At 33.4% G+C, this 24,549-nt stretch overlaps 1 protein-coding gene across 3 annotated transcripts in view; it reads right to left on the bottom strand.

The window, feature by feature from the left end:
- LOC150098581 (dual specificity protein kinase CLK2-like) overlaps window positions 1–24,549 on the bottom strand; it is a 152,591-nt gene that overhangs the window by 55,696 nt on the left and 72,346 nt on the right. For all 3 annotated transcript variants that reach the window (XM_090405819.1, XM_090405818.1, XM_090405820.1), the window contains 3 exons: window positions 14,772–14,865; window positions 13,886–13,952; window positions 3,374–3,487 (listed from right to left, as the gene is read on the bottom strand). In XM_090405819.1, the coding sequence (XP_090261945.1) occupies window positions 3,374–3,487; window positions 13,886–13,952; window positions 14,772–14,865 (275 nt within the window). The remainder of the gene's footprint in view (window positions 1–3,373; window positions 3,488–13,885; window positions 13,953–14,771; window positions 14,866–24,549) is intronic.

Raw genomic sequence — 24,549 nt, 5'->3', positions numbered from 1 at the left:
AATACCTACAATCCAAGGCCACAACATATTCATAAAGGCAATAAACACAATAACTTCATTTTTGACACTTTCTTTTGGCATTCATATACAGACATAAGTTATCTGCATACTTTCTGCAGTTATATTAAGTTATATTAAAGCAATTCTGATGAAAATCTTCTAAAGCACTGTTAAAACTAACAGAACCTGCACTTTAAATAGTGGAATGAAAGTTCATTATTTCTTGAAAATTTTCCAGTTACTAGAGTGCAGGTTCTATTAGTTTTTAACAGCATCTCTGAATGACTCCCAAAATTTCATAATGAGGAAAGTTATTCCTTGAGTAAGTACTAAAAGATGAAACATTAAAAAAAAGTCAAATGAAATAGAACTAGGTGATTCAGAGATACAGTAATGCCCCACCTTACGACACTTTGCTTCATGACAGTTTTAAATTCTGACCAATGCCAATTCATATGATGCAGCATTCATTCGTACAATGATTTCAACAACATGATGCTCCAGTGAATCAACTAATGTGCAGTTTTGTGAACTGTTATGATGTCACTGCTCACTACTTCTGTGTTTAGTTGTGAATAATACTTTTTTTTTAACCATTATTTTATTGTTGTTAATGATGGTAGATAAAATTCAAAGCAAGGATGCTGTTGCTCCAGTAAAAAGAAGACATTACATACTAAGATTAAAATGATTAAATTTAGTGATGACGGTGTATCAAACACTAAGATAGCTGGAAGGTTAAACTCACCTCACAGTACTGTTGTTACATTCATTTTAAACAAAAATATATTTCATTAAATATATGCTCTCACTCATAGAAAAACTTAATTTGAAAAAGTGCTCAAGTAGTTAATGGTATAGTTATCTGTAAACATTACAATCTTACTGCCGAAATGGGAAAAAACTTCTAATGGTATAGACTGATGACCAAATTGGTTAGCATGTTCATTGACAATTGGGTTAATCGCTGAACAATATTAAAAAAAAAAAAAAGCTCATACATTTATTCTAGCAACAAAACCCATTGACTGAGCATATGCTATATTTCCATGTTTCGGAACAAAAAAATTTCCTGAAAGATTTTTCAATTAACAAGTTTCATACATTACAAACTTCATGTAGAAGGTCTTGGGGATTTGCATACATTTAAGTTATCCCATGTATTTATCATTACAAAAAGAATGTTTCTATGAAAATAATGTTAATATAATTTAGTAAATAAAATTAACAAATAATATGCACAGTAAAGGGAATCATTTTGTCCAAAATTGCAGATTATTATTACTACATGCCAATCAAGCATCTATAAAATTCCAGACTTAAATATTTTAAATTTGGAATTTTTATAGATTTCCCAAATTGTCTTTTCCCAGACTAGATGTTTAAATAATTTTAATTCTACTTTCCACTTTGCATTATCAGTGACCTGCTGATGCTTTTTTTGTGTGTGTATATTGGGGAGATGGGAAGGAGTTGGTTTAATCCCTCCATGTCCATCAACCAGCAGGTTTTATACCCTACTGATGTTTAAAAAAAAAATGTGTCAGAATTAGCAAAACAAAACTTTTTTTTAATTAACTCTACTTTTTTTTTTTTTTAATTTCTTGTAAGACATTTCTGCAGGATAAATAAGATATTAAACACAATGACACCACTCAAAAAAGCAGTAATGGAATAAAACTGCTAAAAAGTCAAACAATTAGCTATTAATATGGCACTTTCTTTTACTTGAATGTACTGCTAAGACAAAACCCACTTTAACACAAGTCAACAGCATTAGGATAAAATGCAAAACACTGAGGTTTCAGAAACCTTGAATTTCCACATGTAGCTATTATATGCAATACAGCTCATCTTAGACTGCTCCAAAATGCCTGATGACCTTCATTACATGTGCTGTGCCATGTGAATTTCCTCAAAATGATCTATCTTGTCCTACATAGTAGATGGCATTGGAATCAGTTTTCAAACTCTCAGTATCCCTCACCCATCTGCTCTTTTTAGGAAAATTTAAGACAAAATATGAAAAACTTGGGGGGGGGGGGTGAACCTCTATATTAAATATAACTGTTGCAGATAGAATGTATGTTAGCATCGCAACCCTCTATACTTCCTGTCATTCTGGTTTACCTATTCCCAAGTATAACCATTTTGTGATAGGGTTACTCTGGAGAGAGTTCTAGTTCTACCTATATGCAAAAATTCAAATCCATTGAATTGTTGTATGCTTCATCATGTAAGGGTTTTGAGTATGTGTTTTGTTTTTAGCTATGGAAACCTCCTCTCAAAGGATTCCACAGGTAAACCTTCCTCTTGTTTACAAGATCTAGCACCAAACTGAAAACAAACACTGTCTAGGCAGTGTTAAACAGTCTGATGGTATAAAGATACAAGAAAAGCATTCCTCTTCCTCTGAAAGAAAATGTCATTCTCTGGGAACATTTATGTATGACAACAGTGATGAAAGATCCAAAGGGCTGTTAACGCTACTCTTGAGATAACTGTTGGAGGATCATATAGCATTAAGTAAAACAGTGAACTGAGATTGAGGTGTGTTCCACTTCTTCAAATCAGTGATGTTTAATGATGCATAGGATCACACATTACTGTAGATATATCTATTCCAAATCTTTTAAAGTACCAGTCCCAACAGCACATTATGGATAAGAGTAACATGGCGTGTTTTTTTTTTTTTTTTTTTTTTTTTTTTTTTTTTTTTTTTTTAAGGATTTGTCTACTACACCTGCCTTCGAAAAAATTGAATTAGTTCTTCCAGGCACAATTCTTATTCAAATAGAAGCAATAATTTTGTGATAAAGAGAGAGAGAGCTATGACTTAGATTACACAACTGATGTTGTTTTAAACAGTAATTTGATGTTCCACATCACTGTAGATGACATATACAGTTGATCTTTTAATGAACAGCAGAAGAGCATATGCTGGTGCTGGAATGCAGCAGCCATTAATTCCATAATGAGGGCAGAGTGATTACTATTTGTCATTTTAATGCACTATGCCCTTATTATGAAAGGATTAAGGACTGGCTGCTGCTGCTTTACTTAAAGAGATGTATATTGTGACTATTTTGCACAATATGCAATACATCAGGTGCTGTTTTGCATAAGTGCACAACAGTCACAATATAGTCAAACACAGCATATCAGTGTTCTAAAATCTAAACTTTTTTTAGAAGTTTATACTGTTAAATTATCAGGTCATGTGCCAACTATTCCAATGGTTTGTTGATTACCTACAAATGTTCATAAAAATTCACAATTTTAAGATTTCATACATTTTAGCCTTTATTTTAGAAATGCAAATGTTTTAAATTCAAATAATCATAGCATGTACATTTAAGTTATTCCAACTTACTGTTTTCCATCAGGGTCTGCATCATGAAGCCTTTTTAAAACATTTATTTCCAGTTTGGCTGCTTCTCGATATTTGTCTACATTTTTTATTATCTTCAATGCAGCAACCTGTTGGCTAGTAGGAAAGAGGGAAAAAATTTTACACACAAATACACACACACTATAGACTAAGTTGAATATGTGAAAGCTAGCCAATTTGTCACATAAGAGGCAAGAAGGGAATCATAAGCAAAATCACCAGGAACCAAAGCTGCATAATTTTTTATTTTAATGACTTTTTTTTTTTTTTTTTTTTTTTTTTTTTAATTTTTCCTCTTTAATTCAGATCTTCAGAATTTTCACAGTTTGGGAGAGTTTTAATATTCATTTAGAGTTTATTTCCAGATTGGCCAATTTGATTTTTTTATTGCTATTTTAATGAAGTTTATTTTTTCTTATTTGCATTTTCTTACAAACTAATTTTTTTCGATATAGCAGCCACCTGACTTAGGTGTTTCAAGTGCTCCACCCATACACCTACGTTGAATCGACAACTCTGTTTATGCATATGTGTAGTACAATATGTATCACCAAAAATCACCTTGATTGCAGAGTTTTCCCTATTGTCTCCTGGTTTCTGTAATTTTGATACAGTGGAGAGTGTTAAAAAGGATATCAGGATTGAGGAATAGTAATTATGAAGACATGAGAATTTATAGTGTAGACACTAGCAAACAAGAGAAAGAGGAGTGATATGATTGAGATTTACAAACTGCTGAAAGGGTCATACAGGATTTTGGTAGATGGAATTTTTCATTTTAAGGAGGGTAAGGAAAGGATGAGAGGACATTCTGGAAATTTTTCTCTTAAAGTGGTGTGTGTGATTGGAATGGATTGCCAATGGACATGTGTGTAAGTAGTGCGAATGAATTCAAGAACAAGTATGCTGCCTCTCAATGAATCTCTGACACTCTGGAGGTCTATTAATAATAACAATAAAAAAAGATTTTTTTTTCATACCAGCAACTCGGCTATGAAGCCAATCACTAGGGAACTGCAGTTTTACCTAGCTAGGTAATAAAGAAAATAACTGGTAGTCAACACTTAAATGTAATTTGTTTCTCCAAACGATTTCAAGCTTGTAAATTTTTAACATGTTCTTATATGGAGCTGATGAGCTCAATTAGTAAAATAAAATTTTTATTCAAAGTGTGAAGTTTTTCTTGCAAATGGTTTAAAATACTCTCAAAGCATGAACTGCTATCATGTTGTAATTCTAACACAAAATGTTTCAGATTATAAACAATTTATTTTAAATGGATGGATGCAATATGGTTTGTGCATTTATCTAGTGAAATGACTACAATTCACCTAGCATCAAAGTTAGTTTCCTGAAAAATCTAAAATCATGCACTTAGTGGATGTACTAAATACACAAGTAGCAACAAAATTGGATCGATTGTGCTCTACAGCCACCTATTACGAGTATCTCATAAAAATTAAATTTTCATTTGGTCCCAACCTTTCTTGGACTTCAAAAACTCACCATTATCAATTTCATGATGTGTGTCCTCAAAGGGATTCAGGCTACTATGGAACTGGACAATGAGAGTTATTTGTGCCTATGGTCCCACAGAAGGTTCTACTAAGGTAGAAGTGGAGGAATTTTTTGACGCTTTAGAAAAAGCAACTGACACAATGAAAAAGGAAAAGTTGGTCCTTGTTGGAGATCTAAATAGCAGAGTAGGAAATGATTGTGAGACATACAAAAATATTTTGGGAAAATTTGGTGAAAAGAGCAAAGCTAATAATAATGGCAAGTATCTGTTGGATTTCTGCTCAGGACATGGACTGGTTATTACTAACACCATGTTCCAACATAAAAATGTGCACAAATTCACATGGAGAGAAGAGGCTATGAATAAGAAAAGTCTCGTTGACTATGTTATTGTTGATAGTGATGTTTTCTCCCTGGTGCAGGACACCAGAGTGCACAGAGGATTTGAAATTGGAAGTGATCACTATTTAGTCTTGAGTAAGATAAAATTGAATTTCATATTGAAAAGAATAACATGTAAGAAAGTTTTAAAGCGAATAAAAGTTGAGCAGCTCTCAGATGTGAACTGTAGACTAAAATACAGAAAGATTATTGAAAAGAAAATGAAAGAGTTTGAGAACAGGAATCAAGCCTTGGAGATTCAGTGGCAAACTCTGAAGAAAACATTGATTGATTCTGCCAGAGAGGCATGTGGTGAGGTTTTGTGCAAGGATAAAAAAATCAGAACTCCTTGGTGGACACAAGAAGTTAAAGAGGCAGTGAAGGAAAAGAAGAAAGCATATCAAAAGTTCCTGGCAAAACAGTGTGTAAAACTAGCTAAACAAAAGTCATGGGAGCATTTTGGCAAGAATATAGAAAATAAATATCAAGAAGGTGGCAAAATATTCTGGAAGTTGTTGAAGAAGCTTAGGAATGGAGGAAAGAGTGCTGTAAAAGGAGTTAGAGATGATAAAGGTGACATGAAAACAGGAGAAAAAGATATCCTTGAAGTATGGAGGAATTACTTTGAAAAACTGCTAAATGAAACAAGCAGTGATGACAGCACAGTGATAAAAAAACACTGACCAGGCATGCAGTCAGGAATACAAATCCATACTTGAAGTAGAAAAAGCCATCAAAGGCTTGAAATGTGGAAAGGCAGCAGCAGTAGATGATATTCGACCAGAAATGCTGAAGTATGTTGGTATAAGTGTCTTACAGTGGCTGCACTGCATAGTTCAGAAAGCCTGGACAGAAGGACGAATTCCCGATGATTGGAGCAGAGCTCTCATAGTACCCATATATAAAAAGGGAAATAAAACTGAATGTGAGAATTACAGAGGTATTTCCCTACTAAGTGTTCCTGGCAAGATCTATACAAGTATACTTGAGAAATGGTTGAGAAGAATTGTGGAAGAAAAGCTTGGTGAAGAACAAGCTGGATTCAGGCCAAATAGAGGCTGTCAGGATCAGATCTTCATTTTGCAACAAATAGTCGAGAAAGCATGGGAATATAACAAAGATCTGTATTTAAGTTTTGTCGATTTGGAAAAGGCATATGACAAGGTGCCAAGAGAGAAGCTATTCAATACGCTGCAGTTATATGGTGTCAATGGGGCATTATATCAAGCAATACTTAGTCTTTGAGTTGTAAGTGAGCAGTTAGAATTGAAGTACAGGAAGTGGTTTAATGTTAAATCTGGTGTGAGACAAGGATGTACATTATCCCCTCTGTTATTCATTATCTATATGGATCACATTATGAAGGAAAGTGGTATTAAACCTGATATCAAAATTGGAGATGTTAATGTCAGCTCTTTGCTTTATGCGGATGATGTTATACTTCTAAATAAATCTGCTACAAGTCTGCAAGATTCTCTGACTAAATTGAATAGCTGTTGTAATAGATATGGTATGAAGGTCAGCAATAAAAAGACAAAGACAATGAAAATAGGCAGAATCATTGAAAATGTCAACTGTGTTGTGAATGGAGAACCTGTGGAACAAGTAAAACATTTCAGCTACTTAGGCACGATTTTTACAGAAGATAGTAAATTAAACATAGAAATAGACAACAGATGTTGAAATAGCTGTTGTAATAGATATGGTATGAAGGTCAGCAATAAAAAGACAAAGACAATGAAAATAGGCAGAATCATTGAAAATGTCAACTGTGTTGTGAATGGAGAACCTGTGGAACAAGTAAAACATTTCAGCTACTTAGGCACGATTTTTACAGAAGATAGTAAATTAAACATAGAAATAGACAACAGAATCAGCAAAGCTGGTATGGTGGGAAGTCAATTGAATAAATTCATATGGAGTAAGAGAGAAATTAGTCGGAACACTAAATTAGCTGTATACAAGACAGTGTTCAAACCAGTTTTAACTTATGGATCTGAGAGCTGGGTCAGAAGTAAAACACTTGACCAAAGACTAGAGACCGCAGATATGAGAGTCATCCTGAGAAAGATTCGAGGCGTGAACAGATGGCATCAATGGCAATATCATATTAAAAATGAGGATATTAGGAAAGAACTTGACATTGTCAGCATCCAGGAATGCGTTAGCAGAGCTAATCTCAGGTGGTATGGTCATTTAAATAGAATGGGAGAGGAAAGATTAGCAAAACAAGTGTTCTCTGCCAGGTTGGCAGCAAAACGACCCAGAGGAAGACCAAGATATAGGTGGATTGATACAGTACAAAGTGCCTTAGACGATAGAAATATAAGATCTGATAATGTTGGAGTCTTGACAAGTAACAGACTGATTTGGAGGAAAATTGTAGATAGGAAGTTAGTAATGATGTAATTTTTTCATGTAGTATTGTCATATCCTGTACACCCCTTGACGGTACATGGCAGGAATTTGATGAGGATGACTTTTCTCTATCTTTTTCCTGACATCTCAGCATCAAACACTTGTTTTGTCAACCTTTCATCTACCATTCTGTTTAAGTCACCATACCTTCTTAGATTAGACCTGTTCACACATTCTTGAATGCTAACAATCCCAAGTTCCTTCAAATACCTTTTTCTAAATTTCTGCCACTGATGCCATCTGTTCACTCCTCTAATCTTTCTCAGAACTCTCATAACTGTAGTCTAATCTTTATGTACTTTTATTCTAAACTAATTTGGACCAGATTTAATTTGCCACCCTAACTAAAACTGTGCCTAAATAGCTGAAACATTTTACTTGTTTTATACATTCCCCATTCAAAATGCAGCTGAATTTGTTTTATGTTCCTGCTTATTTTCATAGTTTTGGTCTCTTTATCGCTGATTTGTATGCTAAATTTGTTACAGCTGATTTACAATTTAGTTACAGAAATTTTGGAGACTTGCACTGGATGTGTTTAGGAGTATAACATTGTCTAAATAAAGGCAGGTTAAGTTTGATACCTCAGATTCTAATATCAGGCCTAATGCCACATTCTTTCATAATGTGCATCCTTGTTCTTACCACTGATTTCATTAAAACATCTTTATGTATTTCCTTGAATTCTAACTGATGACTGACAACTTAAATATAGACTGTATTGCTCTATATAATGTTTCATTTACCCCATCTAATGGTAATGTTTAGAAAGTTTTTCTCTGGGCACCTTGTCATATGCCTTTTCCAGTTCTACAAAACTTAAGTACAGATCCACGATTTCTTGCCAGACTGGTTGGCCGAGTGGTTAGCGTATCTGCTCTCCAGCCAAAAGACTGCGGGTTCGAGTCCCGTCGTGGGCATGGATGTTTGCGATTATCTGTGAAAATACTAGTGGTGGTGGTTGGCGTATTTGGTGGAGACAGAGTTGTAGAGTAGATGCCCTCCCTCGATGAGTCATGGACTCCATGGAGGTGTGACGTAATAATAATAATAATAATAATAATAGCCAAATTATAATAATAAAAGCCAAAATTTTGTAAAGAACAAAGAAAGTTAAGTATGAATTAAATTGTGACAAAAGAAAGTTCCAGACAAAGAAATATTCCAGATGGATTAACTTATGACCTAAGGCAATTACTATGGCAAAGGTCAAGTATGTATGGCGGTTCCCGCCTTAATGCAACGACGGGAAAAGGTTGCGGGTGCAGACCCACAAAATACCCAAGGGATTAAAACCGTAGCAGAACCCAAGGTCAAATGAGCAAGATAAAAGGGAGAGTCATCAGCCAAAAAAGGTTACGAGTTACGACAGTTCTGATGACATAGGTTACAACGAGTGTTAAGGCAATGGAGGTCACAGTTTAGAGAGTCGCAACAGAGTTTTGCTAATCATCATCAGAGATGGTTCGTAGTTGTCAGGAATTTTCTTTGGCTTTAGCAGAGGTGAAGTCTTTAGGCGGAAGGCCATGCAGAAGGGGAGGTCGTATTGATGTTTGTGGCAGAATAAGTTCATCTTCATTCTGTTCTGGATCCAGGTTTGAAAAAGTTGTGTCGATTCAAGGTTGAGGTCCTGCGTTCCAGCCATGCCAGAAGTGCGAGATAACTCAATTTGAGTTTTTTTTCTGAAGAAAGTTATTACCTGATTTTTATGCCACCAAGTTTCCTGATGTTCGCAAAAAAATAAGAAGTAACCTCATCAATCCCTGAAAAAGGTACCCGTGTGCGTAACCAAGATTGGAAAGTAACAGAGGAAGGCGATTTCAAGAATCTATTAGTGCGGACAAGACGACCGTATACAAAGTAAGGTTTAATATATTGTTTTTCACTAAAGGCGAATTTGTGACAGAGATTTCTTTAAAGTTTTTATGTTAAAAGTACTTGAGGACTGAAGGCATTTAGCTAATCTTGAATTAACTTGTTCAGTTGGGTGAGACAGAATAGCATTGATTTAAGGTGAAGTGTTAATATGCTTAGAATTGTTTATTAGCTTAGCTTGTCCTTTGTTTAGCATGTATAATTGTCCTATGTATAACTAAATGATAGCTAAAGTAGTACCATACACAAGTTGTGTTAACAGAGAATTGTTTACTTAAGAGGATTAATTATAGTTCCCAACTTAATTTGCCACTGAGGTTTAGAGCTTGAAATATTTGTGTGTTTAAAGTTAAATTTCAATGTACATTCAATTTGTATGAATAAATTGTTTTGTTTGTTAAATAATTTGCCTGATTCCTGCTTACCAATGCACTGCTCATAAAAAAATCGAATCTCTGTGACCTAGAGTGTTAAGTAGCCATGACTGAAAATTAGTAATTTGTGTTGCTGAATTTAGTAATAAGTAAGAGAGGAAAGTTCTGTGTTTTACTGAGTGTTTTTCTTTGGAAGGATATTCAACTCCAATCTACGAATTTTGATGACGCAGTCGAAATAAACAAATAAATTTTCAGAATTCAATTTAGATAAAACGCCAGTAGTTCAGACAAAGAGATTGGCTCCAGCCAGAGACACTTCCTTAGTTCTGAAAGTTTTGTACACATGAAAAATTTTATTTGTGCCTTGAGACAAAGGGGGGGGGGGGGATAAAGGTTGAATGAGAGGTTAAGTAACTAAATCAGGCAACGTATTAAGAACTCGTAATTGCAACTGTTAAAGTTAAGGTTAAAATAAGTAAAGTAAAAATAAGGAATGAAACAATTGTAATAGAATTTTACAATAGTGCAGACAACAAAGATTTAATACGAACCACGTAAAATTTACACTTTTATACTTCCATACTTAAGCATTTCTGGTCAAATATCATCTATTCCTCTAGCTACCTTTCCACATTTCAAGTTTTGATTGGCTTTTTCTACCAGTATCGACATGTACTCTGATTTCATTTCTCTTGAACATTTGCCACTACTTGTTTGCCACTACTCTCACTGCTTGTTTCATTTAGCAGTTTTTCAAAGTAATTGCTCCAGACATCTAGTATATTCTTATCTTCAGTTTTCATGTCACTTTTATTATCATCTTTGATTCCTTTTAGTGTTTTCTCTCTCCGTTTCTAAGCTTTCAATAGCCTCTAGAACATTTTGCCACCTTCCTGATATTTATCTTCTATATTCTTATTGAAGTTTTTCCATGATTTTTGTTTAGCTACTTTTACAGATAGCTTGGCTCTCTTACATTTTTCTCTTTATTCTTTTAGAACATCTGTCATCTTATTTGCTGAGAACTTTCAGTATGCTTTCTTCTTTTCCAGGATTGCTTCCTTAACTTCTTGTATCCACCATGGCATTCTTATTTTTCTATCCTTGCAGATAACTTCAGTATATGCTTCTCTAGCTAAATCAATGTTTTCTTCAGAGTTTGCCACTGGGACTACAAGGTTTGGTTCTTTTAACTGTTTCATTCTTTCTTCAATAATGTTTGTATACTTGAGTCTACAGTTTGCCTGTAAAAGCTACAACTTAAATTTTTTTTTTTTTAAATACTGTTCTTTTCAGTGTGATATTCATTTTTATCCTATTTAAAACTAAGTAACGGTTGCTTCCGATTTCAAATTCACTGTATGTGCCTCAAAAGTTACCTTTTATGATTCTTTGAATGAGTCCTTGGAGGGGTGTCAATTATTATTTTTATTCAAATTTGAGGGAACTTTTTTTCACAGAAGAAACCTTGACTAAGGTAATTTTGGGCATACATATTCTGCTAGACGTATACATATAATGAAAAAAAAAAAAAGTCAGTCTTATGGATTCAACCCAGGGCCTATAAGATAGATCTTAAAAAAATTATTTTGATTATGCAGCTTTCGTTTTATTCTTTCACATGCTTCCATAAGAATCTATGATCAACATAGATTGTTGAACTATATTCAACAACATTAAGTATTAAAGTGTGTTTATCAAACATCTCATAATAGTTTTAATTTGAGAAGGAGTGGAAAGGAACACTCAAATGATTCCTTTTTAAAGTTCTTTGCTATGAGATCAATGCTATAAAACAGTTACTTCAGCAGCAACAAAAGTGGATTGGAGAACTTAAAAGCTTCTTTTCATCTTTCAATATGCTAAAGTTTTTTTGGCTTTTTCTTTCTTTAAAATCTGCCATAGTTTGTTAACACTAAACATAAGTGAGCTTGGCAGGATACTATTTAAATTAAATATCAACAAGTCAATATCAATTTTTAAAAATTTCAAATTTGATGAAATGAATAACTATCATTAAATGTGAACCTCTGGCTACCCTCTGCTGCATGCTAAATTCAATTAATATATATTAGATTATAAAGGTGCAAATAAATTAGTAATGCTCAGAGAAATAAATTAACTTCGGGGAAGTATTTAGCTTTTTTTTGTGGCAGTAGGATGAGCACATTATTATAGATGTTACTTTTTTTGTGTGTGCAGGGATGGAAGGGTTGGCCATACAAGAAAATATGCATTAGTAATTAAGGTTAATAAAGCTACTTAAATTAAATTTTGTATAAGGCACGACTGACCTCTTAGACTATCATGAACCAGAGTTATCACTTAAGATATGCTGAAGGAAGACTATTATGAATAAATGTGGTATGAAATAGCTTGTTCACCTTCATTAAAAATTTTATAACATCAATTTATTTTTTCAAATTGATGTACCTATCTCTTCCTTGACAACTCAGGTTTTTTAAGTTTTACTTTAAATTTTCGATAAATATACATGTAAGAAAAATTACTTCACACACAAATAGGAAAGTACTGTCAACCTTGTGGCAAGATAAGATTTCTTGTTCTTCCTGTTTGCATATCAGTGGGCGCACTACAAACTGTGATGGATTCTTCGAGTGAAATCAAAATTGTGGGCGAGAAGGGGGGGGGGGGAGAATCTGTTTCAAGATATATTAGTAACATAATTAAGGAGGATCCTATATTTGATTATATATATTTAAATTACTGAAAGGCTTAAATATGTGAACTGACATTAATGAGCCATATAAGAATGACTAGCAGATATGAGAGAGAGAGAGAGGGACATTTGTGGATAGGAATACTTTTTTTAGAGGCAAGTGAATTACTAATAATTTATAGTTGTATTGTGTGTGTGTCTCTAATAAGTTGCTCATGTGGAAGAAAATTGCATGTGATTCTATAATCTCTAAATAGGCACATTTCATTTATGAACATAATTAAAACTCATGAGAGGAAAAGATTTGCTTGAAAAATATACATAACCAATAATAAATTGTGTCTGAATACCTTAGTAGCATAGCATAAATACATGTACACTGAAGTGCTAAACAAGAAATCTGATAGTACTTATGTGTATTTCTATTTTTTTTCCCTTTATATTTTGCTCTGTTTTCTAAGAATTTTCTTTCAGATGATCACCATACACTTTTCTTTATAGTAATATATACTTAAATTATTTCCATTTGTACGCAGGCATTTTATTTTAGAAATTTTCAATCATTACATTATTTTACAATATTTTTTGGAGATCAGACCCTTTGTTGTTAAATATAGAAAGATTATTCCATTATTCTTATTCACAGGAATAAATGGATTTTTGCTGACTATGCCAATTTTTTTGGAAGACTGCAATGAAAATATCTCTGTATAGTGAAAAACATCCCCTCCCCAACAAACACCATACTGCAGATGGAAAAAACAAAACAAAACAAGTAGCCTTATTTTACAGAGACAGAGTACACATATTATATTTAGCAACAATTAGCCTAATTAGAAACAAATGAAATGAAAATGACCCTACATAATGAAACAACTCCCATCCCACAGATATTATAGTGCATAAAGGCAAGCAAAACAATATTGTAATGCCAAACATAGAACCTAAAGACACTGTCTTAGCAATATCAGATGCAGAGAACCTTTGCAAATATCACAGATTTAGTGGTCCTAAAGAAGTGATGTTAGTGGAATAAGCAATATGGCTGAAGGCTAATTGCAGATTTAAAAGAAAAAACCCCCTCATATTTGCATTGCATTTGTAGACTTGTAGTAACTTTCAGCACATTTACATAATTTATGAAATCAGCTCCTAATAACAATTATTGTGGGTGATGCCAGAGAAAATTAATAGAAAGTTGTTGGTTTTATGACAAGAACTAAACATTAAATCTCATGTACTTACCTGTGCACATCTATTACTTTTACCACTTTGCCAAATGTACCCTCACCAAGGGTAGTAAGAATTTTATCTAAAAAGGAACGCAAACATATTTATACAAACTATACGGAACAATATTCTGAAATTAAATAAATGCTTTAAAAAAATAAATTAGATGCTACAGTTATGTCCTATACAGAGATAATTACTTAAAAAGTGTCTATTTTTAATAGCATGCAAACTAAGAATTCAATACTAACTAATTTCACATACTGAATTATGCTTATAATAACTTGAAATATTGCATAAATTATAACTTTCTTATATCAATCAATATTAATGATATTATAAATTACAATTAAAAAAACATTATGAAGATTCAAGTTAACTAAAGAGTATGTAGTTAATGTTTTAATAAATGTATGAAAAAAAAAAACCCGCTAGGATTCATCAATATTAATGTTAAAATGTAAACTGAATACTTATACACTAGTCTAAATTAGTTCTTAAATTGGCATGATATAAAAATATTACTGCTGAAGAGGTTTATCTCAATGACTAATAAGAACAAAAAAAAGTATGATTTAAATTGAAGACTAAAACAATTTTTAAAATGTATGAATTAAAAAGCACAATACATGATTACTCATGTAACAGTGCCTCTGTGGATTCAACACACCTTTATTCACTTCTGTAGTACTGTGTGTCTTTTTTGAAGAGGAATAATATGACTATCGTCAAAACTTATTCCTTTAAAATTTCTCAACTAACTCACTTTAAATTTCTAATGCAATCTGTCAGTATTAAATCTTCAGCAATTACAATAAACAATTATAAATTTAATCAGCTGTTTCATAATTCTCAAAATCTGTACAGTATTAAACTAAATATTTTACGAAATGATGAGTACATCTGTCTTGAAGGATGTCCCCATGCCTATAGATCAGGTGACCATCTTCATCATCCTCTATGCTTGGTGGACGGGAATTCTTTTCAGTTGGAGCCTGTAGTCAATGAAATTCCACACCAGATCAATCACAGGACATCAACCATTCCATCAGACCAGGTTCAGGTACAGGACATCCACAAGAGCAAGCCATGTAGAACAGCACATTTTCAAAACCGTGTTCATGAAGATTACCGCCAATTTTCAGGTTCACAGCATGGATCGATGGCAAGAACATGGCAAATGACACAAACAAGGAGGCATGGTCGTGTGAACATGAGTATAAAGGTACAAAAATAAACAAAAATAGAACGAAACCTGAATAACCTATTCACTTAGATAAGTGTTATCAAACATATATATATATATACACACACATATATATAAAACATCCAAATGCATATCAGCAAATACTGAAATTGTATTAAAAGAAATTTAAGATATTTTCAGAAATATTGAGTTATTCAAATATCCAATTCTATCCATATATCAACTGCCAGAAAAAAAATTTTAAAAAATCAACTTTTCCACTCGTTTTTTACCGCTTAACTGTTTCTATAGTACGCCCACAGATTCGAGACCCTTTGACACTTCTGCGCATGTCAGCAGGAGAAACCATTCCGATAATAGGGTAATCAGTCCATATTGTGGGATGAGTTATTTATTATTACACGTCGGAAAATTAATTTCTCTTTTATGATCATTGTAGTTAACTATATTGCTTGTATAACATTTGGAAAATTTTACCTATAAAGCAAGTGATTTTGCGTGTTGGCGACCAATTTGTACGTCCTTCATTTCTTTCTCCCCTTCAGCATGAATCGACTATTCATGGCAAGACGCCAAGCAGAGATCTGCAAACTGTGGGCGAACTATATTTGTCTTATTTGATAACTAATATTTTATACTTCAGATAGGCAAGCAGACATTTTTAGTGGTGTATGTTTTTATTTTCTCCCTTAAATGTCGCTATTAAATTTAACAATTATTTGAAATGGTCAGTTGGTTGCTCAAAATTTAATTAGAAACTTAAGTGTTATGAACTCATATCATAATTTAACATCATTTATGATTATTTTATAAAATGGTTATATCTGAATGTTTATGCTGCTCTTAATAACTGATTAACTTTGTCCTTCTCCAGAGAAAATAGAACATACCTTTAAGTGACACTATTCTCTGTGATATGTAACAAAATAGTTGGAAGAAGAAATCATAAAAAATTTTCAATAACATTCTTTACAAAGTTAGCATGCAAGTAAATAATTTATGAATTAGATGCTTAGTTTAAAGTATTTTAATGTGAATTTTTATATTATGAAAAATTCCAAATGTTTTTCAAATGGATCAATCACTGACAATAGGTCTGAGAAAGATATGCATGAGAAATCAAATTTATCAGAAGTATAAAACCTACTTATTACTTTATTATTACTAGAATCTTTCACACAACATTACACAATACTGGAGATATCAATAAATAGCAATGGAGAAGAATAATAAAGATAAATAAATTAACTGATCATAATTATTGGGAGAACAAACACTACTTTAGAGGAGCAAAATCATTGTTGCTATCTAGGTGCAATTCCTATTTGTATTTCTAACCAAGTGGGAAAAAGGAGCTCTAGCATTATTGGATATGTTCTGCACAAGGAAATCAAATAGTTCCCTCTTGTGTTCAGTCTACCATAAACCTACAGATACAAGCACATGCATGCCACTTCAAACCGCCATCCTGTTTAGAAGCTTGGAATTTTCATAACTTTAACCTATTTTGTTCTCAGGACTAACGCTGCATCTAGAACAAAAGGCTCTGCTGACATCAAACAAATGAACACAACAAAAACTCTTGCCACACTCCCCCACTCCCAACCAGACCATACATAACCATAATCCTATCTTACATGAAAGGCTTAAAACAAACTGGGATCTCTCCTACAGTCACACAGAAATAGTCTACAAATCACTAAATAAAATTTCCATCTTCCTGAGGTCAATCAGTCACTACCAGGACACTCCTGCCTCTTCTGCAGTGGTACCCAGGATTTCAGACCAACCATGTTAAAAAAAAACATAACAGCAACCCAAAAACAGATTAGCACAACATTCCTTGGATAAAGATCACTTTGTCATGTACAAATATCACTTAAAAGCACAGACTTCTTGGAAATAGCTCAGGTTCTGAACTTTGATAACTGCAACAAAACTGATGATGTGCTTGTGCACAAATTTTAGTGCACTGCACTTATCTTGCTATCAGCAATAATCACAGATTACCACCATGAAAAGCACATTCACTTCAATGCACAACTATCCTTATTTCTGAGGTAATTTTATTCTCAAACTACCTCAATATACTGCTAATTTAAGCTGGCAAAACATTGGTATGAAAAGTTTATTTAGTAAATTATTTTCATTAGTTTCATGTAGCTTTTTCCCAGAAAACTTTAACATAACATGAGTGAATGCAACAGCTATGAAAATTTGAATAAGGAAATACATTCTTGCTGTATACTTATATCTTTGTGTGTAACAAGATATCTATAGCAATGAAACACATTCATTACCTAGGGGATTGTGTGAATGTCACAAAACTGTCTGGAAACATTTCGCCATTTGGTTAATACTAAACTGTTTGCTAGGAGTTTTATCTAAGATTAATGCAGACTAACGAGATTTTACAGAAGTTCAGCATAATGGTCTGACCATTAGTTCCATTAAAATTTTTTTTACTTCAAAAGTTGGGCGATTATTACAAATTGTGCATTTCATTGGGGCTATCTCAAGAAAAATATCTACAGACCACTTTCAGGCACATTAGATATATAAATTTTATGGGGAGAGAGAGAGAAACCACTTTTAAAAGCAACAGTGCTCACTTAATACTTGTTCTCAATGGTTTCACAACTATTTTATTTTATTTTTTAATAAATATTTTTGCTTAAAGATCGTAATAAACTTTTATGTGATCATTACATAACACCTCCATCAAATAGACTAATCATAGGAAGTCACTGTACAGTACATAACACCAAGATCCACTGTCTGTACTACACACTAAATGATTTTTTGTTGTTGTTGTTGTCGTCGTCTCTGGTTGGTTTAGCTGTTTACAGAGGAAAAATTTGAGCTTCCAGGATACAAAATACTGGAACAGCAAATTATATAAATAAAGATTCTAAAAAGGAATAGTGGCTAGTAACTAGTAAGGTAACAAAAACATTCAACATGTCCTAACTAAAAAGCATATAATTAAACAAATTAGGAAAAATAAAATCAGAGGATTGAAAAAAGAACTATACATTTTACAAATTTCCTTATAAAGATGTGCCAAAAGAAACCTGTTCTTATGACGGATTTAATCTTATTCCAGAGGACTATGCTTGGTAGCGATGGCATGTCCAGCAAGCCCAGATACTTCTTTATGAATAGTACTTTTTAATCTGCTAATGTTTCCTAATTTAATCACACACACACCCCTAGTCAGGAATTTATAAAATTTAAAACAAAACATGCTACCTCTGTATGCTAATCAAGGAACACATGTCCCAATGCTGCTCTTAAATTTACACATACACACTACTCAACAGAGGTGTCCTCTGACAGATTTATGTTGAATCAAGGTACAAAGATAACTTGTTTATGTGGATCTCAAGCTAAGTTGAAAAGTTTATTCTTGATTATTCACATAGCAAATTATCCTGTCATTTTAAACTTATATTTGTACATTTCGACTAAGTTTGCATACTGTTCTTATTACTCTGTGGATGGCATATGCCGTTCATCAAAAAAGGCTTAGGTTCAAATCTCAGAGAAAAATTCCATTTGATATGTGGCATTCTGACAGATGGCGAAGAATTTAGACCAGTATTATATTCAAAAGGAACATTTGGCCAAATGAATATTCACCAAATATTAATAAAAATTCAATACAATCTAAGAGATCCTTAGATTGTATTAGCAGAGCTGAAAGAATGAAGAGATAATGTGCCCACTGAATGGAAAAGACCATAGTTCAATTATTAATCTAATGAGAGAAATCTTTATATGGACTTTTTCAACTGAAGATAAGTTAGCCAATCTCACATGCAATTACTAAGGGTTCTTTTTTCTTTTCAAGGGAAAAAGTTATTTTTTTTCATTCCACATAAGTAAATCAGATAAAGAATACACATAATTAACAGAATGAAAATACCATTAGAGGATGTTAGATAGTGCAGTGTGCAGATTTATAGCATTTATGCCTAGTTAAATTAGCTCCTTTGAATTTTTTTTTTAATTAATCTAAAATATCTATCTCAAACATCATTGCAATAATTTGTTGTCTCCCTTCTACAGCCATCTCCCAATTTCCTAGGCTACACAAAAACTTATCACCACCAAAGAAACAAAAGTTAATATTAGCTCACAAATTAAAAGGAAAAAGATTCAAGAAAGAGAGAAGTCTTAGAATGGGAAATGTGCTAGCAAAAAGATAAGGCATATATCTGATGAAAAATTATGTAATATCTGACTCATTCAGAATTAACACTTCTACATTAAAAGGAAGTAATATATAAGCAAGATGATATCTTTGAGGCAAAAATTGGCTTTATTTTCCTTGTCCTGCTACAATGAAACAGTCAAACTTTGTGTAAGATATCAGAATTATGTTACAAGATGGCAATGTGCTATGCATTATTCATATTTAGTTTACAGATACTGAATTACAAATCTGTAGTAACATTTTACTGATATAAATAAAGTAACATAAGAACAACATGGAAAATAATAAGCATATCCCAAGAGAGGTGGAAATTAGACTGAACCTATATGTTTGCTTCAGACGTGCAAAGTGCTTAAGATTAGGCTTTTTAATTCTGCTATTATGTGTACCACAAACAGTTTCACTGGCATAAGCAAAACCGATCTTCCAACTAGCATAAAATAGGACAGATTACTTCTGACCTTGAAGTCTAACCTCAAACGATTTGTTAATCTGTCCGATAATAGAGGTAAACTAAATAATACAAGATGCACTCTTAATAAGAAAGGTGCAATAATATTTAATGGAATACAGGAACCAATACAACTTTCTAACTGACTTGAAAGTCTATTTGGAAATATAATGATATACATCAGGACAAAAAAATTACAAAATTACGATATTAAAAACATTCAAACTCATAAAATTTACTTATCTTTTCCCTCCACCCCAATGTAATATGCAGTAGGTAAATGCAAAGTTTACCTATTGCAAATCAGTAGCAGGCATAAATCTCTTTCCAAGTACCAAAAAACTTTTTTTTTTAAATATATATATAACAGATATGCCAAATCTTGAACAGGCTACCATTGAATCTCTTGACACTAGACAAGTCTAAAAATAACTTCGATGTATCTTTTTCGTAACTATTATTCATAAAATTTTAAACGTTTTAAGATCAGTTTTAAGCATTTAACGGACAGAATGCTCTAATTTAGGAGTATTAATGTTTTAGTTTTCAAGAAAACTAAAAAATTTTCATAAACTAATTAGTGACAAATGTGTAGATATCTGCTTGTATAATTGAATCTGCAAAGCATTTATTTTTCGTCCCCCAGGATTAAGGGTATACAGAGACCTGTCACAAACAGTTCAGATGAGACCTCTCCTTTAAATTCATAAATACAAAAACAGAATTAGTTGCAAAGAAGAAACAAACACTATAATATACCTTTATAATAAAAAAGAACAGAATATTACAATAGCTAATTTTTTAAATAGTCATTTTCTAGCTTTCGCATTTTCAAATTCAATGAATGCCAAATTCTATTTTTCGCCCCAATTTTCTTTTGACCGTCATTGAAGCATTGCAGAGAATCATTTTGTATTTGAGCATGATCTACAACTTTTTCATTTGTTCATTATCCTAATTTTTAAGAGGCCCCTCAAGAGAGCAAAGGACTTGGTGCAACTGTATCACCATGGTAGAGTAAATCCAACACTGCCCACCCACAAAATGATACGAGACCATAGCACACCAATTTGTTATCAAAACAAAACATAAGCCATGAACATTATTTTAATGTCTTGTGCACATGTTTCATTAAAACTATTTATTACAAACCTCTTAGGATTCATTGATGATCCTCTTGCATAGACTCACTTTTTTGGCCTTATATCTCTTCTTGAAGTATTTCCATTGAACATTACCTCCACTTTCTCTCTAATTGAGAATACGAACATTCAACTTACTCTTCTTTTTTTACTTACATCTCTCTCTCCCAATTTCTGTCGTCCTCATCAGCTCCGCAAGAAACACATAGGCTTTCCTCTCACTCTGGCCTACACACTATGGGCTTCTGACCTAATGTCCAATCCTCATGTTCTCGTGGAGCATCCTGTTAAGAAACTGCATGGGTACTGAACGAATGAGAAGGGGCTGGCAATTCGGGATTTAGCTGACCAATTGGATTCTTATTGGCTTAAACACAATGCAAAATAATAGTACAACATGACAGAATTCCATGCTGGCTGGGGTGTCAACCAGTTAAACAGCACAAAATCAGCTACTGAAACAAATCTCAAAATACCTATCAACTCAACATCAGCAGAGTTCAAGATTGGTATTATCAACATAAGAAGCTTCAATGGAAAAGAAGAGGTAGCAGAAGAATTGGATAAGTACCAGATCGACATAATAGCGGCAACAACCAAAAAAGGCAAAAACTATCAAGATCTTTCTAAGCAAAAAAAATGTTATATTCAGGCAATGACAAACAGGGAAAAGAAAGAGAAAGCTATAGTATTCAACACTAAATATGAGGATAATCTTGAATGGCAGGCAATATCAAGTAGAGTGATGTGGGCAAATATCACAATGGGAAAATGGACAATGAGATTTATTTGTGCTTATGGTACCAAAGAAGTTTCTACTAAGAAATAGAATTTTTTTGAAACATTTAAGTGGGCAGCTGGCTCAATGAAAAAGGAAAAGTTGGTTCCTTTGTTGGAGATCTAAATAGCAGAGCATAAAATGAATATCAAACATAGAATTGTCTTGGAAAAATTTGGAGAAAAGCACAAAGCTAATAAAATGGTAAATGCTGCTGGATTTCTGTTCAGGACGTGGATTAGTTATTACTAACACCATGTTCCAACATAAAAATGTGCACAAATTCACATGGAGAGAAGAGGCAAGGAATAAGAAAAATCTCACTGACTATGTTATATTTGATAGTGATGTCTTCCCACTGGTTCAGGACACAAGAGTATACATAGGATTTGAAATAGGAAGTGATCACTATTTGGTTTTGAGCAGGATAAAATTGCATTTTCATATTGAAAAGAAGTGTGTGTAAGAAAGTTTTAAAACAAATCAGATTGAGCAGCTTTCAGAGGTGAACTGTAGACACAAACATCACTGAAGAAAAAAAACAAAAGAATTTGAAAATAAGAACCAAACCTTGGAGATTCAACATCAAATCCTGAAGAATATATTGATTCAACCAGAGAGGCATGCGATGGAGTTGTCTGTAAGAACACAAAAACCCAGAACTCCAAATTAGACTGATGAAGTTAAAGAGGCAGTGAAAGAAAAGAGGAAAGCATATTGAAAGTTCCTGGCAAGTAAGTCAGTTTGTGCTCTTAGAGAATAAAAGAAAAATGTAAGAGTGAAGCACTGTGTAAAACTAGCTAAACAAAAGTCATGGAAAGAATTTGGTAAGAGCATAGAAGCTGCAATGCATAATTCAAAAGGCCTGGTCAGAGAGTCAAATTCTAGAGGGTTGGAGCAGAGCTCATACTACCTAACTATAAAAAGGGAAATAAAACTGAATGTGAAAATTACAGAAGTATTTCCCTACTGAATATTCCTGATAAGATTTATGCAAGTATACCTGAGAAACGAGTAAGAAAAATTGTGAAAAGAAAACTTGGTGAAGAACAAGCTGGATTCAGACCAAATAGAGATTATCAGGTTCAGATTTTCACTTTAAGACAAACAGTTGAGAAATATTGGGAATATAACAAGGAATTGTATAAGTTTTGTTGATCTGGAAAAGCATATAACAAGGTGCTAAGAGTAAAGCTCTTCAAAATGCTACAGCTATATGGTGTAAACGGGACATTATATATCAAGCAATACGTAGTCTCTAACAGGCTCATCTGGAGGAAAATTATTGATCGGAAGTTAGTAATTGTGTAACTTTTTTTTTCATTTAGTACTATCAATAGATTCTACATACCCCTGAGGGTACATATGAGGGATTTGATGCTGGTAGACATAACGTTCACAACTTCATCTGGCTTTCCTTTTCAACATGCACTGCTGATTCAGCAGACAGGAGATGTTACAGTATCTCATATCACATGGTTTGTTTGCATCTAGAAGACAATCCTAATCATTTTACAAATATTCTTGATCTCTTCATCACTAATGGGGAAATGCCCTGCAGGTAATTCAGATCATAACCTAGTTTAATTTTCTTTGCACAATGAGCAACACACCAAGGTACATGCATGCAGCATTTAAGAATGCCAAATTCCTTAACAAGATAGTTTCCAGTCTTCCATCTCTCAACTCTTGCACAAGCTCATAAAATATCTTCCTACCATTCCAAACTCAATATTCAACAACTCTTCAATTTTTTACCCATACGGCAATCAGAAGAATCTTGCTCAATTTCGATATCAAAATCTCCTGATCTGATGGCATTTCTCAGACTGCACTGAAGTTGACTCCTGCTTCTACCAGTATTTATGGCTTGGCAATTATCCTATATTCAACCTAGGAAGAGTGACAATGGAGTTTTCCACCACCCCCTCAGGAATTTTTTTTTTTTTTTTTTTTTTTTTTAGAATGAAAAGAAATTGGCTCTGCAAGCTAAAAAGAATCCCATATAATTCTGTGGTTATGCTACAAGTAAAAGAAAGAAAGAATATGAAAAAAAACTAATGAATGCAGATGGTGTGAGCGAGACAGATGCAGAAGAAAGTTCAACTAATAAGTACCCATTTTGTTGAAAGCTATCAACTAGTGTATGCAATACTGCACTCACCAAATCAAAGTTTCCCAAACTTTTCTTATGACGGAACAAATCCTAAAATTTTAACGGACCACCTTGGTCAGAGTCAAGCATCATTAGTCTCGTATTCTATGTAAAGCTAAGCACACAATCGCCAAAGTAGACTGCATCTCAACGCAAAAATGCGACAGCGCACACTACAGGCGTGCCGGGCCTTAGTGCATCGCATTGACCTTGCATGTAACCGCATGTTTCCTAGAATAGATACCTCCGTACTTCACTCATGCTCGGAGGTGTGGACAACAGCAGGCAGATGAATTAAGGCCAGCACACGCTGGCCTTAATAGCGCAATCCACACACAAAGTGAAGAGCGCCTGATTTTCAAACATGTTTGAACTTGTCGCAGCATTTAAAACCATTCCAAGCTCATTGGAACACAGTTTGGGAAACCCTGCACTACATGAAGAAACTCAGATGTACTAGAGCTGTTGCACAAACTGAATAAGAATTCAGCAATAGGAACTAATGGGATATCACCACAGATGCTTAAAAGAGTATTCAGCTGAAATGGCTATTCCTTTCACCAAGCTATGTAAATTTGAGTCTCAGAGCAGGGAAGATTCCACAGGAGTGGAAAGCATGTATGGTAATCCCAATGCACAAGGATAGTGCAAAGACTTATGCATCCAACTAATGACCTATCAGTAGCTCTGGAGTAGCAGTGAAAATTTTGGAAAAGCTGGTTAGGGC

This window comes from Typopeltis vanoorti, chromosome 15, assembly GCF_054136105.1.
Source record: "Typopeltis vanoorti isolate ZY-2024b chromosome 15, IOZ_Tvanoo_1.0, whole genome shotgun sequence".
Taxonomy (NCBI): Eukaryota; Metazoa; Arthropoda; class Arachnida; order Uropygi; family Thelyphonidae; genus Typopeltis; species Typopeltis vanoorti.
Note: the sequence above shows the minus strand (reverse complement) of the source record. Positions and strands in the feature narration are given on the sequence as shown.